The 16,461-nt window shown below is 38.0% G+C and overlaps 1 protein-coding gene across 7 annotated transcripts in view; it reads left to right on the top strand.

The window, feature by feature from the left end:
- RMDN2 (regulator of microtubule dynamics 2) overlaps nt 1-16,461 on the top strand; it is a 127,720-nt gene that overhangs the window by 74,558 nt on the left and 36,701 nt on the right. For 4 of the 7 annotated variants that reach the window (XM_025405882.1, XM_025405884.1, XM_025405883.1 and 1 more), the window contains one exon: nt 6,783-7,339. The exons of 2 other annotated variants lie outside the window; for them this stretch is intronic. In XM_025405882.1, coding sequence (XP_025261667.1) covers nt 6,783-6,836 — 54 coding nt within the window. In that variant the 3' untranslated portion in view covers nt 6,837-7,339. Of the gene's footprint in view, nt 1-6,782; nt 7,340-16,461 lie in introns of those variants that run through there. One more of the 7 variants, XM_025405880.1, reaches the window with a different exon arrangement.

The following is a 16,461-nucleotide window of genomic DNA, read 5'->3' on the forward strand; positions in this document are numbered from 1 at the left end:
TTGTCTTATTAGTACTATTCAAGCTCAAAATATGAATAACTTCCTTAGATACGTTTGTAGTTTTCTCTATTCAATTTTATGTATTTATTTTTGTTCTAGCTTTATTGAAGTATAATTGACAAATAAAAACTATATATATACAGCATGATGTTTTGATAGACATATATGTTATGAAATGACTACCACAATCAAGCTAATTAACACATTCATCACCTGACATAGTTACTTTTTTTGTTGTTGAGAACATTGGAGATCCACTGTCTTAGCAAATTTCAAATATACAATATAGTATTATTAACTATAGTCACATTGCTGTCCTTTAAATCTCCAGAACCTATTCATCCTGCATAACTGAAACTGTGTACCCTAGACCAATATCTCCTTATTTCTCCCACCCTCCCAGCCCCTGACAGCCACCCTTCTATTCTCTCCTTCTATGATGGAGTTTTCTTTCATACTAAAACCTTTGACTTGGATTTTACATGTACTATGAAGTTTTAAAATTTGCTGTATCTCTGTAAGATAACCTGTCACCAGGAGGCCCTAGCGGTTAAAGCATCCTGATGCTTGTTAGATATAAGACAGCAGGGAGTGAAGCCAGCATAATTCCTTCAGTGGGAAGGAGGTGGCGCAGCATAATTCTGGGGAGCTGAGGATTAACTATACAGGCAACAAACAAGCTAGACAGGTGGCCCAGCCTACAGCAAGGGGAGCGACCATGGGTTGCCATCCTCGGTGCCCAACTCACAGCAGTTATGGCTATCCAAGGCCATGACAAAGATGAAAAATACGTAATAACATGTTTTTGGTTTTTGGACACAGGCCATTAATGAAAAAAACTATTGCCCTGTCTCTTGCCCTTTTATTCAGTAATTCAGGATTCTGGGTATGCTGTAAGTTTCAAGCATTCCACGGCTTAACAACTCAGTCTGCTCCTATGAGCTGTTGACTGGTGCTGTGGGAACAACAACAAAAAAAATAGGTATATATTTTCCTCCTCTTCTCGTACCACCAAAGATTATCATCCTCTAAATCATAACAGAAAAGAAATGCCCCCAGAAAAAAAAAAAAAAACAAAAAACAAAAAAACCCACCTCTTTTTCTGTGTTGGAGCAGTACAGGTTCCAATATTTATTGTGATCTGAACTATAAACAAATAAGACATGCCTGTTGCCTTCTAGGAGGCTATAGCCTAGAAGGGAACATATGGTGTGTGTCCAAATAACTGTAGCTCAAAGCAGAAAGCATGAGGTACTAAGAGAAGTACCAATCCTCAGTTATGGAAATTTTGAAAAAGGAGAAATTATTTTCACCTAGAAGAGGCCAGGTGGCATCAGAGGCAGACTTTGAAAGATCTATATAATATGGAGTTGTGGACAAGTACATTGCACGTCCTGAACAGAGGCACAAAAGAAAGCAAAGCTCTGTTTGCCTGGAGCGAAAGGAATGTGCCCACTTTCCCCGGACCACAGCTGGTGTGTGCCAGCCTCCCAGCCATTCTCCTCCCAGCTTCCTTGCCTCCCGCCAGGCCACTCTTGACTCCCAGTAGCAGCCCAAGCAACAGATTAAGTGTAAACGTCAACATGTCACTTCCCTGCTCAAAACCCTTTGCTGTTAAGATGAGGGTCAGAATTTTCAGCATGTCCTTCAAGGCTCTGATCCAGCTCCTAACAGTCTCTCAAGCTTCATATGTTCCCCGTTCTTCCCTCCACCGCCCAACCTGCCCTTCACCCTTAGAACATACTGTTCCCACTTCCTGAAACACTCCTACCCACCCTCCGCTCCTTTCACTAGCTTTATTCCATCCTGTCCTCCAGGCCTCACCATGAATGCTGTTTCTTCAGGAAAGACTTTCTTGACACCTGCTGGCAAGAAAGCCCCCTATGCTTTTCCTTACTATCATTTCACACAGTTACTATGTCATTATTAATGTGATTGTTCCATGAGAGTAACAACCAGGTTTGTGTCATTCATCACTACACCCCTAATCCTGAGTATACTGCCTAGCATATCATAAGCACTCGGTAAGTGTTCATAGAAAGAACCAAGACATTAATATCATGCAAATAAAAATAGTAGTGTCAATAGTAATAATAAAGAAGACGCATAATGAATGTAAGAAGGCTAGACATTGGAAGTATTTCTGTAATAAGCAAAATAGTTTGAGCAAATATTTCTCACATTGCATTTTTTTCCCTCAGTGATGTCTCCATTTGTATTCTTAGCAATGTTTTTCCAAGTAGTAAAGGTATGTAAGGAATATTTCCATTTCTTTTTTAATGAGAAAATAGTATGAAGTGAGTTATGTGTAATACCCCTCCATCTCTATAAAGTTTTTTCAGATTGAAATATACCCCATTAGTGATTTTGCTAACCAAGTTTATTCATTTCCAAAATGTCTAGCAATGCCACTAGTTACAAGAAGACAACCTAGCCATCAGTTTGCTCTCTCTTGTGAAATTTCATAACATGTTTGTTTCTTTCTTGTGGCATTTATAGCTTCTTCCTTGCATTGTAGTCATTTGTGGACCTGTCTTTTGTCCTCTGTTAGGGAACTCTCAGCTCATCACACTGCTACTTGATATTGGGAGTGTCAGTCATTTGGTCTCTAGAGCCCAGATTCATAGGTGTAAGCAGCTTTACATTCCCAGAATTTGGAACGATGGTATTTTTATTATTCATGTGGACTTTTCTTGACCCTAGGAAAGTAATCTCAGATCCTGAGAAACATTTCTTTTTTTAAAAAAGGGATTTCTGTGTCTGAGACAGTGTGAGAATGATTGCTGAATGAAATAATGACTTCACTGGCAACCTGAAAATTGTTTGCCTGGAGGCAGTATTAAAGTTCATCAACTTGGAGCCTACTGAGAAAGCTCAAATATAAAAAGCATTATGTAATATTTTGTTTTATGATAAGAGATGTGCTAAGCTGGTAAAGAAAACCCTGTATTTTAAAATTGCTGAAACATTTTGAAATGGCATTAATCACCTTTCTAAGACAAACAGACTCATAGACTAGTAAATCCAATGTTACCAGAAACCAACCACAAAAAGAAGTGCACTCTGGGAGTGCTAAAAGTTAAGAGCTCATTATATTTAGCAAGTGGTATAGTTGTCTTTGAAATGGCCTGTTGATTGAAGTTCTGAGCTATATTTCTAACCTGTTTTATGAGTTGAGAAGCACAATTCTCATTGGTAACTGCTCTTAGTAACAAAATCCTAATTCTGCTTTAAATGTTCTTTCTGAGTTACGATATCATATTTGATTATCTGAATTAAGACATTGGTTTTCTGGATAGGTTTATAAAACAGAATTTGTATCCATTCACTCTGCCTTCCTGTTTTAGAAATGCTACTCAGGGTAATAAATGAGTCACTTGCCAAAATCCTGTAATATTGTCTTATTTGCTAGAAATTCTTGTTTGCCCATTTCTTTCCTGTTGAAACTTATTTCTTGTAAATTAACTCATCTGTGCTATCCATGCCTGGAGAATTATTCCTAGTACTTTCTAAAAAATTAATAAGACAGCCAGGTGCGGTGGCTTACGCCTGTAATCCCAGCACTTTGGGAGGCTGAGGCGGGTGGATCACCTGAGATTGGGAGTTTGAGACCAGCCTGACCAACATGGAGAAATCCCATCTCTCCTAAAAAAATTACAAAATTAGCTGGGCGTGGTAGCACATGCCTATAATCCCAGCTACTAGGGAGGCTGAGGCAGGAGAATCGCTTGAACCTGGGAGGCGGAGGTTGTGGTAAGCCGAGATCGTGCCATTGCGCTCCAGCCAGGGCAACAAGAGTGAAACTCCATCTCAAAAAAAAAAAAAAAAAAAAATTAATAAGGCTATTATAGTATAGATAGTATAGACAGACTTTTCCCACTCTCTAAACGGACATTTTCATGATTTGTAGAAAGTCTGTTTACAACCCCATATTTCTACTGTTTTGACTCTTACCTTCTTGTCATTTGCATTTAAAATGTATTATTTCTTAAGATTTTGCAATATATATAATGGTCTTGGTTGTGTTATTTAAATTGATCTTAAAAATACTCTAAAGAAGTTTCTTAGAACCCTTTTATTTATTTTCTTGAAATAATTGATGATACAGCATCAGTTTGGGACTAGCTGTTCTTAACCAGTACCCAGTCTCATGAAGTTGGTGTGTGATAATCATTACCCAAATGCTAGGAGAATAATGACAATTCAATGTAAATAAGTCTCTTATTTATCCAAAGTCTTTAACAGAGAGCATTGATGTAGTTTTCTAAACCGTATTTTTCCAACACTATCAGATGAAATAAATCTGTATTTTTGAATGTGTGTGTTTGGGTGAAAGAGGGAGATTATCTTTATTCAGTTATTTTACAATTATAGAGGTGTTCTCTGCTAGAGGCTTGGGATACAAAGAGAAAAAAACAGATACCTCTGCCATCATGAATTCTGTGGTGTAGTGGGAAAGGCAGGCACTGAAAAAGTCATAGCAGTAAAATTTGATGAGTATTTTGGAAATAAAAGCACAGAGATTTGTGAGAAAATAAAACTGGTACTACAACTTGGGCCACAGGCCAGGAAAGGTCATCCTGAGGTTTTGCTATATATAATCTAAGGAAATTAGAATTTAAACCCAGTTGTTTAAATATTTAAGACTTGCTTGGACAGTAGAAGGCTCATTAAAAATACAGGTTCCTGGCTTTTTCTAGAAAGTTAGAAAGAAGCTCTGAGCTCCAGAATGTGGTGACCCCAACCTCAGTATCATCGTGGTCTCACTCAAGTTTCCTCTGTCTGGGAAGCTTAGTGCTCAGATGGCCCTTGGGTGAGATTACAGAGAAAGACAGGTGGTGACTGAGTTCTTGACATTGCAACCATAGGAACTGTTGACTCTTGGCTGGGCGCAGTGGCTCACGGCTGTAATCCCAGCACTTTGGGAGGCCGAGGTGGGCAGATCACGAGGTCAAGAGATTGAGACCATCCTGGCCAACATGGTGAAACCCCGTCTCTACTAAAAATACAAAAATTAGCTGGGCATGGTGGCATGTGCCTGTAGCCCCAGCTACTCAGGAGGCTGAGGCAGGGGAATCACTTGAACCCGAAAGGGGGAGGTTGCAGTGGGCCGAGATTGCACCACTACACTCCAGCCTGGCAACAGAGACTCCGTCTCAAAAAAAAAAAAAAAAAAAAGGAAATGTTGACCTTTAAGGATATGGCTTTGGATTTTACTCAGAAAGAGCAGACCCTGCTAGACCCATCTCAGAGGAAGCTGCACAGACATGTGATTCTGGAGAAAATCCTCAAAACCAGCATCCAGGCAGTAAAGTCTTAGAAACAAAGACAGAACTTCCATGTAGAATATCTACAGGAAGGAGCGATCTAACAACATGTCAACACTGAGATTTGTAAGGGTGAACTGTGTTCCTCCACAGCAGAATTGGCCTGGGGAGGGCCAAATTAGGAATGCAGCACAATCACATGACTTTAATTTGAGACTAGAGAAAGTGTGCTATCTCAGCTCAAAGGTGTGGATAGTTCAAATCTGGGAGAAAAGGAATAACCGGAGCCCTAAACCATAACCTGAGTTCTTATAAGAGGACAATTGCATAAATATAGCAAATATATTTAGTGCTTGAAATATAATGAAAATCTTAAAATTAATCATATAGCTATGCAGCTGACCTACTACAAAGGAGAAAACTTCTGTATGCAAAGGAGAGTAATACACCACATGAATGTAACTAACATGGAAGATGTTAACTAGGGACTATACTGAATGCTCGGCATCAGATTCATATGTGGGAAAATAAATGAATAAATGAAGGTACTTGAGCAAGGCTTTAACAGCCTGTTATGTCCTCAGTGGCAGAGATGTTACAGTGGAGAATAGCCCTTTGAATATAATGAGTATGAGGAAGTTATCACAGCTCAACATTGACTCAACGTGTGTTAGCTCACACTGGAGGGAAACTCCATAAATGTAATGAATGTAGGAAACACTTCATCCAGAGAGCTAACTTATTCATACCAGAGAACTCAAGAGAGAAACTCTGTCTGTAATCAGTGTGGAAATGCCTTCAGTGACCATTTATCCTTTAAACAACACAGTGAATTAACACTGGAGAGAAGCCATATGAATATGATCTATGTGAGAAAGTCTTCATTTAATGATCTCATCTTATAATGAGACAATGCACATGGAGAGAAACCCTATAAATGTACAGCATTTGGAAGAGCCTTCAACCTCAGCCCTAACCTTTATAGGCGGTCTCACTCAAGTTTCCATCTATCTGAAAGATGCCATCTTTTAGATACCAGAGAGCTCCCACAGGGCTAAACCCTACACCCTTCAGGCAAAGCTCAAGCCTTGATATGCAGAAAAAACTTAGAGTAAAACAGGAAAGAAAGTGGCAAGTTTTTTCCAGGAGGAAGAAACCTGTTGGGAAAACACTAGATAATTCATGCTGGAGAAGGAATTCAGTGAAATAAACACGATAAACCCTTTACTCATAGAGCAACACTCCAGGACATGTGAGGATTAATGCTGTATAAAACACTCACTAAGACAAAAGCAACTTGTTAAAATAAAAAAAAAAGAAAATTATTAAAAATAATAATAAAACACTGTCAGTGACCTGAATTAGGGAAAGTATTTGGTGATTGCACGTACCTTCGTGAACCTTGAAGTTCTCATGTTGGGGAATCTCCTCAAGTTAATGTAAGTCTATTTCAGCACACTAGAGTATCAAGATGAATGCATGAAATTTCCTTATGTATTTGTATTTTCTTTATAGGATAAAGAGGCACAGAAAGAGATGCAAAAAATAATGACTTCCTTGAAGAGGTAAATAACCGAATTTACTCTTCAACAAATCAGACGTGATCTACCAAAATTTAAACGAATCAAAGTTTTATTATCCTTTTCTTCATTTTTGATGTAAGGGTATTGTGCTCAGATTTGAAGGTAAAGCCATGTTTCTGCAGAATGCATTCCACTAGTAGCACTACAAAATTAATTATGTTATTTGGAGAATCTATATACTATAATGTCAATACATAATCTATAAACATGTATGCTTTGTATTTTTCTTATCAATAAACTGCAGCCTTCAGAATATTTCTTTAAATATTTAAATCCAATAAAATGAATTTTCATGAGTATTTTATTGTTTCAATGGAGACTTCATAAAACAAAATAATTTCATTAATGTGGATGAAAAATGGAAAACTGAGCAAAGGACATGAACAAGTTGTTGGCAGAAGAGAAAAAAACAAACAGATGTAGTATTGTAACTGGTAATCAAAAGATGTGAATAAAATTACAATAAAATACTCTTTTACCATCAAACTAGATTTCATTTGCGTCCGAGTGAAGAGACCACCAAACAGGCTTTGTGTGAGCAACAAGGCTGTTTATTTCACCTGGGGACCGGCGGGCTGAGTCTGAAAAGAGAGTCAGCGAAGGGAGGCAGGGGTGGGGCTGTTTTATCAGATTTGGGTAGGTAATGGAAGATTACAGTCAAAGGGGATTGTTCTCTGGCTGGCAAGGGTGGGGGTCACAAGGTGCTCAGTGGGGGAGCTTTTGAGCCAGGATGAGCCAGGAGAAGGAATTTCACAAGGTAATGTCATCAGTTAAGGCAGGGACCGGCCATTTTCACTTCTTTTGTGGTGAAATGTCATCAGTTAAGGCAGGAAACAGCCACTTTCACTTCTTTTGTGATTCTTTGCTTGCTTCAGGCCATCTGGACGTATACATGCAGGTCACAGGGGATACATGTCTTAGTTTGGGCTCAGAGGCCTGACATTAGCAAGGATTATTTTCTTCATTCAGGAAGCATTCAACACTGGCAGTATTGTTATGAGATGGAGCATTCTCATACACAGTTAGTGAGAGAATATTTTGTCACCTGGGTACATCAAATATGAAAATATAAAAGAAATTTAAAAAGTACTTTGGCACAAACCTTTGGTAAAATTTATTGACAGCTTTTGAAAAGTATTAAATCTTTAGTCATGGAAATAATCATAAAGAGTAAAGTGCAGTGACTGATTCACAAATGTTCATAACAGCATAACACTATGTCCAACAGTAAGAAAGCAGCCGCATTGAAATATAACTACAATTGAATAACATTTTGACATTAAAAATTACAAAAATGATATAGGCAACTGCACAGAATATCTTAAGTGCAAGTATAAGTCAAAAATAGTACATACATAGTGAGAGGCAGGACTAGCTGGATTTCCTAGGCCGACTAAGAATCCCTAAGCCTAGCTGGGAAGGTGGCTGTATCCACCTTTAAACAGGGGGCTTGCAACTTAGCCCACACCCGACCAATCAGAGAGCTCACTAAAATGCTAACTAGGCAAAAACAGGAGGTAAAGAAATAGGCAATCATCTATTGCCTGAGAGCACAGCGGGAGGGACAAGAATCAGGATATAAACCCAGGCCTTCGAGCCAGCAGGCAACCCCCTTTGGGTCCCCTCCCCTTATATGGCAGCTCTGTTTTCACTCTATTTCACTATTAAATCTTGCAACTGCACTCTTCTGGTCCGTGCTTTGTTACCGCTCGAGCTGAGCTTTCGGTCGCCGTCCACCACTGCTGTTTGCCGCCGTCACAGACCCGCCGCTGACTTCCCTCCCTCCGGATCCAGCAGAGTGTCCGCTATGCTGATCCAGTGAGGCGCCCATTGCCACTCCCGATTGGGCTGAAGGCTTGCTATTGTTCCTGCACAGCTAAGTGCCTGGGTTCATCCTAATCGAGCTGAACACTAGTCACTGGGGTACATGATTCTGTTCCATGACCCAGGGCTTCTAATAGAGCTATAATACTCACTGCATGGCCCAAGATTCCATTCCTTGGAATCTGTGAGGCCAAGAACCCCAGGTCAGAGAACGCGAGGCTTGCCACCATCTTGGAAGTGGCCCACTGCCATTTTGAAAGTGGCCTGCCACCATCTTGAGAGCTCTGGGAGCAAGGACCGTCCCCATCCCCCACCAGGTAACGATAGGATCTCAACAGTATAAAAATAAGCACAGAAGAGCATCTGGTAGGGAATACACTAAAATAGTAGTAGTATATGTTTCTGTGAAGCTTATTTTATTTCCTATATTTCCCAGTTTTTAATAATAAATAAAATGATTTTCTAGGTTGAACTTAGCAGTGAGCTATAAAGATTCCCTGCTACCTCTTAATCAGCCTAATCTTGGAAATCAGAGTAAAAACTTGGATTTTCTGTTTACTGTCCCAAATACATGGGTGTGCACGCACATGCACACACACACACACACATTTATAAACTCAAAATTTCAAGCCCTGATGTAGACATTCTGGTTAGTAGGTAAATTAAGCAACCCCCTGGCCCCATCTTCTATAATGGTCAATCAAGATACTGAATCAGTCCAGCTGGTTCTCACCCACTTTCCTCTGACAACTGGTCTGATGTTGAAACTCATGGCTAGATAGGGCAAGAGTCTTGCTGGTTCTGTCATGGATATGCTGAGAGGCTATGGATACCTCTGGCTCTCTAAACAGCTAAAGGAATATGTAAGTATAGAAAGGTGAATCCAGCTGGGAGCAAATGACATAGAATCAACTATGTTGTAGGTTTTGTGGGAGCAACTCATTCCAGCAGAGTGGTACAAACACTTCCTTTATGAATTATGAGGACTATCAAGAAACACTCCTGGTGGGTAACAGTGAGATTTAGGACTCATAATTGGAACCTGACATAAGATCTAATCAGTGTTCATTTATTATATTTTAATAAAATTCTTGTTTCTCAATGTGTCTTCAATGGACAAGTTGATGTCCATTGACTGGGTAATCAGCATAGTTATTTCTGGATATGGGCTTGACCCAATAGAAATACAGTACTCATAATTCACTCTTTAGAGAATTAGGAGTTTTTGACACATGTGGCCATTTCTACAAATGGGTATTAACAGAGGGAATTCCCCTCCTCATTATGGTAATAACCCTTCAAAAGAGCATTAACTCCCTGCTGTATGCCCCCTTCCAGAGTCATACTGTCATATCTGTATTCCTTATAAAGCCATATATAATCAGAGAAATTATGTTTGGGAGGCTGAGGCTGGAGGATCAATTGAGCTCAGGAGTTCAAGACAAGCCTGGGCAACATGGTGAAATCCCATCTCTACGAAAATTAGCTGAGCGTGGTGGTGCATGCCTGTATTTACAGCTACTCGGGTGGCTGAGGTGGGAGGATTACTGCAACCCAGGAGGTCAAGGCTGGGATGAGCTGTAATTGCGCCACTCCACTCCACTCTCCACTACACTCTGGGTGACAGAGTGAAACTCTGTTTCAAAAAAAAATTTTTTTTTATTTAAAAATAATTTTTTAAAATTAAAAACATTGGAAATAATTGCTAAATAGCTCAAAAACTGTGAACAGGACTAGAATCTGATAACCTAGAAGGGTGTGCTATAGGGCAGTGGTCCCCAACCTTTTTGGCACCAGGGGCCATTTTCGTGGAAGACAATTTTTCCCTGGACCCGGGGGTAGGGGGATGGTTTCGGAATGATTCAAGTGCATTACATTTAGTGTGCACTTTATTTCTATTATTATTACAGTGTAATATATAATGAAATAATTATACAACCCGCCATAATGTAGAACCAGTGGAAGCCCTGAACTTGTTTTCCTGCAACTAGATGGTCCCATCCGGGGGTGATGGGAGACAGTGGCAGACCTATCAGGCATTGATTCTCATAAGGAGTGTGCAACGTACATCCCTCACATGCACAGTTCACAGTAGGATTCGCCCTACTAATACCACCACTGATCTGACAGGAGGAGGCGCTCAGGTGGTAATATGAGCAATGGGGAGCAGCTGTAAATACAGATGAAGCTTTGCTCACTTGCCCACTGCTCATCTCCTGCTGTGAGGCCCAGTTCTTAACAGGCCACAAGCCAGTTACCAGTACCACTACCAGCCTGTGGCCCGAGGGTAGGGACCCCTGCTATAGAGGATACATAGGATATTTTGTCTATTTATTTATTTATTTATTTATTATTTTATTTTATTTTATTTTATTTTGAGACAAAGTCTGGCTCTGTCGCCCAGGCTGGAGTGCAGTGGCGCAATCTCAGCTCACTGCAACCTCCACCTCCTGGGTTCACCCCATTCTCCTGCCTCAGTCTCCTGAGTAGCTGGGACTACAGGCGTCCGCCACCATGCCCGGCTAATTTTTTGTATTTTTAGTAGAGACGGGGTTTCACTGTGTTAGCCAGGGTGGTCTCGATCTCCTGACCTTGTGATCCGCCCGCCTCGGCCTCCCAAAGTGCTGGGATTACAGGCATGAGCCACCGCGCCCGGCCTATTTTGTCAATTTAATCCTCAATCCAATCCAATGAGGGAGGCGGTGGTCTTTCCATATAGGTAATGACATAATTGAGGCTTGGAGTAAATAACTTGCCAAAGACCTTTCTTAACAAGTGGAAAGAGTTGGTACTTAAACATGGCTTATTTCGACTCATTAGTCTAGTCTTAGTTACTCACAACAGATATATAAAAGGTACTGTGTAGATAAAGATGAGGAAACAAACCAAAATAAAGAAGTTATCTGTAATGAGGCCAAGTAAAAATGGTTTCTATATTAAATACCCCTACTTTCTAAAAACTGAGTGATTTTCTTGAATGACAGGATTATATGTAGAATATTACACTTATTCCAAGGAATTTCATGCAAAGTGAGCCATGGGGACTCTGGTTTTCTATGGTTACTTCACTCACCACTCATGCTGCTTGACCTCAGAGAAGACAGAATAGCTGCAGAGTGTTCCTGAAATGAGGATTGTTCCTGCTGGATCACGAAGTCCAAGCTGATGGTACACCTGCCGCTCACAGATGAAGTACCCAAACTGCTAACTTCTCAAGAGACTTCGTGTACAACTTTGGAAAGGGGGAGTTCTGACCCAAACTTTGAATATGTTTGATTTCAGAAGATAAGAATCAAACTGTATGTTGCAATTTCTCATAAAACATTAAAGAGGTAACTTAGTGGTCCACTAAAATTTTAGTGATGTCCATGTAATTGCGATGTTATCTTTCTTACTAAATAACAAATGGCCTTCATTGTAATATGAAAATCCATGCCACTTCTCATTTGTGCCTAAAAGTTATCAAAAGGCTTTTCATTTGATAATATTTTTATACTTTTGAATTTCAAAAAGCAGTGGTACAAGCTGAATGGGGTTAGCTTTTACACTGAACTCATTTTACCAATAAATGGTTTAAGCGTTGATGTGTAAGTAACAGGGTTGGGGTCAGACAACTGTAGTGACCAAGCCAGGACTGAGTTCCAGCCCTTGGAATCTCACTTCTGCTTTCTTTGAGTCCGGGGCTGTTTATATCTAATTGATTGGAGTCCAGTGTATCTGATGTAGAATGGAGGCTGTAAAATGCTAACACTTACCTGGTGAGTACCTATTCCAAGTGTTTTTCCTATATTAACACATTTGAACCTCACAGCAACCTATGAGGAAGAAACATTTGATATTACCCCATTTAAGATAGGGGAGCTAAAGCACAGGGTATTACCATGTCTAACCCCGTGAGCAAAAGATTTGGACTGGGGCGGACTGCTCCAGAGTCCATGCTGCAGTCAGCCGCTGTACAATCCTGCCAGCAAATGGGAGAATTGAGTTGTGGGAATTGAAAGAGTGGAAAGACAGAAGGCAAAAAAGGAAACAAGGGAAAGAGAAAAAAGAATTTTAAAAAGTAGAGGGCAGTAAAGAAAGAAGAAAAAGGGAGAAAAGGTAAAGAAAAATCTTATATTTATATTTTGAATATTGATAGACATTTTCTAGTTTTGCATCATAAATTCCCAACAATGTATTTATGTATTTTGTATCTTATAATTTTTTCATATACCCGCCTTTTCCTTCCCCTCCTCCACAAGATAAGGTAGTGAAGCCTGTTTTTAATGACTTGATCTACTTGAACTGAGTGTGTTGAGAAAGCTTTGGTTATGGACTTTGTGGCCTGTTGATTGGGAAATTAACAAGAATAGTTGATTTCACAAAGACAAGATACATTTTAGAGCCAAGTAAAGTTAATACTTGAAGTACTGTGATTTTGAAGCCCCTCAACCTATATTTTGCTTTAGATACTTGAAGCCAAATCATAAGGTTGAGTTTTAAAAAATATTGAGATACAATTGACATACAAAAAACTGCATGTATTTAAAGTGTATAATTTAATAAATTTTGACATGTGTACACCCACAAAACCATCACCACAGTTAAGGTAACAAACATTTTCATCAGTTCAAATATTTCTTCATGCCCATTGCTAATCTTTCCCTCTTGCGTCTCTCTCTGCACCCGCATTCCAAATAACAACTCATCTGCTTTCTGTCATTATAGATTACATTGTCTAGTATTTTATTTAAGTAGAACTATGTGTTATATACCCTTTTGTCTGACTTCTTTCACTCACCATAATTATATTAGGATTCATCTATGTGGTAACATGTACTGATAATTCGTTTCTTTTCATTTCTGAGTAGTATTTTATAACAGAAATATACCATAGTTTGTTTCTCCACTCCTCTATTGATAGGACATTTGGCCTGTTTCCAGTATTTGATTATAACAAACAAATCATCTATGAAAATTCATATAAATGTCTTTGAATGTACATATACTTTCATTTCTCTTGGATAAATACCCAGAAGTAGGAAGTATGGTAGATGTTATATCTACCGTTATAAAAAACAGTCAAACTGTTTTCCAAAGTGGTTTTACCATTTTACATTCTCACCAACAGTGCCTGAGAGTTCCGCTTGCTTGACTGTCTTAACAACACTTGGTAGGGTCAGTGTTTTTAATTTTAGCTACTGCACTAGGCGTGTAGTATATCTGATAGGGGTTTTAATTTGTATTTCTCTAATGACAAATGATGTTGAGCATTTTTTCATGCATTTATTTGTCATTTGTGTATCTTCTTTGGTGAAGTATCTCTTCAAATATTTTGCCCATTATTTAAATTGAGACATTTTGGTTTTTGTATATAGTCTGGAGTGTGCCTTGAAGTTCATTTGTTATTTGAATATCTAATTATTTCAACATTTACATTTACAAACTTGCCATCTGTCTAATACTCTATAACATATCTAATGAAGTTTTGCCTCCAAATCTGTTGAAAAGACTATTGTTTCTCCATAGACTTGGCTTTGTACCTTTCTCAAAATCAGCTTTCCATATATGCATGGGTCTGTTTCTGGAATTTCTATTTTGTTCCATTGATCTATTTATTGATCTCAACACCAATACCACACCATGTTGATTAATGTAGCTTTATAGATTTGAAACCAGGTAGTGTTACTCCTCCAACTTTGATTTTGTTTTGTTTTGACTGCTCTAGGTTATTTGCATTTCCATATGAATTTTAGAATTAGTTTTTAAAATTTCCATCAAGAAAAAAGTGGCTCTGATTTTTTTTTATTGGGATTACATTGATCAATTTAAATTGGCATCAATTTTAAGTCTTTCAACCCATGAATATAGTGTACCTCTTAATATATTTAGGTCTTTAGTTCCTTTCAGCAATATTTTACAATTTTCAATGTACAGGTCTTTCACATTTTTGTCAAACTTATGCCTAAGTATTTCATATTTTGATGCTATTATATATTATATTTTCAATTTCAATTTCTGATTTTTTATTGTATATAGAAATTCAATAGTGTAAACTGATCTTGCATCCTGCAGCCTCTTTAAACTCACTTATTATTTCTGGTAGCTTTTTTGTAGATTCCATTAGATTTTCTACAACTGTGATTATATTAGTTGTGAATAAAGACAGTTTTACTTCTTTCTTTCTAATCTGAAGGTTTTGTTTTGTTTTTGCCTTATTGTACAGACTAGAACTTTCAATACACCATTGAATATAAGAGGGCAAACGTTCTTATTTTATTTCTGATCTGAGGGGAAAGCATGCCATTTTTTGCCATTGATCATAATGTTACCTGTAGGTTTTTTTGTAGATACCCTTTTTCTGGTTGAGAAACTCTCTTTTGTTCTTATTTTGCTGAGTTTTTTTATGGAATTAATACTGAATTTTGTCAAACTTGTGTTCGTTGAGATGATCATATGGTTTTACTGTTTTAGTTTATATGATGAATTATATTTGATTGAATTTTTAAATATTAAGACAGCCTTGCATTCCTGGGATAAAATTAACTTAGTCCTAACATGTTTTCTTTTTATTGTATCAGTGGATTTGCTAAAATTTTATTTTAAATTTTTGCATAAATATTTACAATGGATATTGGTTTGTAGTTTTCTTGTAAAGTCTTTTTCTGGTTTTGGTATCAGAGTAATACTGGTTTCAGGGAATGAGTTGAAAAGTATCCCCCGTCTTCATTTTCCTTGAAAACTTTATGTAGAATTGATACTGTTTCTCCCTTAAATATTTAGTGGAATTCACTCGTGAACCCATCTGAACTTGGAGTTTTCTTTGTTGGGGGAAGTTTTCAAGTGCAATTTCAACTTCAATTCTTTTAAGAGATACAGGGCTATTTAGATTATCTTTCTTCTGGAGTGATCTTTGGTAGTTTGTATCTTTCAAAGAATTTGTCTATTTTTCTATTTCATTTAAGTTGTCAAATGTATTGGCACAAATTTAATAATATTCCCTTATTCTTTTATTATCTATAAAATATGTAGTGATGCCACCTCTTTCATTCTTAATATTCATAATTTGTGTTTTCCCTATTTCCTGTTTTGTATATGTTTCTTCCAACAAAAACCCTACAGGTAACATTATAACCAATGGCTGGAAGTTTATCAATGTTGTTGAGCTTCTCAAAGAAACAACTTTTGGTTTCATTGATTTTTCTCTTTTTCTATTTTCTATTTCATTGATTTCCACTCTCAACTTTAACATTTTCTTCCTTCTCCTTACTTGGGGTTTTATTTACGCTTCTAGTATCTTAATGTGGGAGCTGAAGTCATTGATGTAAGACTTTACTTCTTTTCTCTTTTTTGTTAAATTATACTTTAAGCTCTGGGATACATGTGCAGAACGTGCAGGTTTGTTACATAGGTATACATGTGCCATGGTGGTTTGCTATACCCATCAACCCATCATCTACATTAGGTATTTCTCCTAATGCTATCCCTAGTCTACTTCTTTTCTACTGTAAGCATTTAGTGCTATAAATTTCTAAGTACCACCTTAGCAGTATCCTACAAATTTTGATATGTTATGTTTTCATGTTCATTCAATGAAAAATAATTTCTAATTTCTATTTTACTTTTTTCTTTCATTCATGGGTTATTTAAAAGTCTGTTTAGTTCCCAGCCTTTTTTTTTTTTTTTTTTTTTTTTGGATGGAGTCTTGCTCATTGACTTAGAGTTACTTGGTTCAAGGGGGTACACTTTCCTCCGATACATTGGTAGTGACGTTTGTTGGGGAAGAGGGGGTATTTTTGGGGGGGGCG

The sequence above is a fragment of the Theropithecus gelada genome, chromosome 13 (assembly GCF_003255815.1).
Source record: "Theropithecus gelada isolate Dixy chromosome 13, Tgel_1.0, whole genome shotgun sequence".
In the NCBI taxonomy this organism is placed as follows: Eukaryota; Metazoa; Chordata; class Mammalia; order Primates; family Cercopithecidae; genus Theropithecus; species Theropithecus gelada.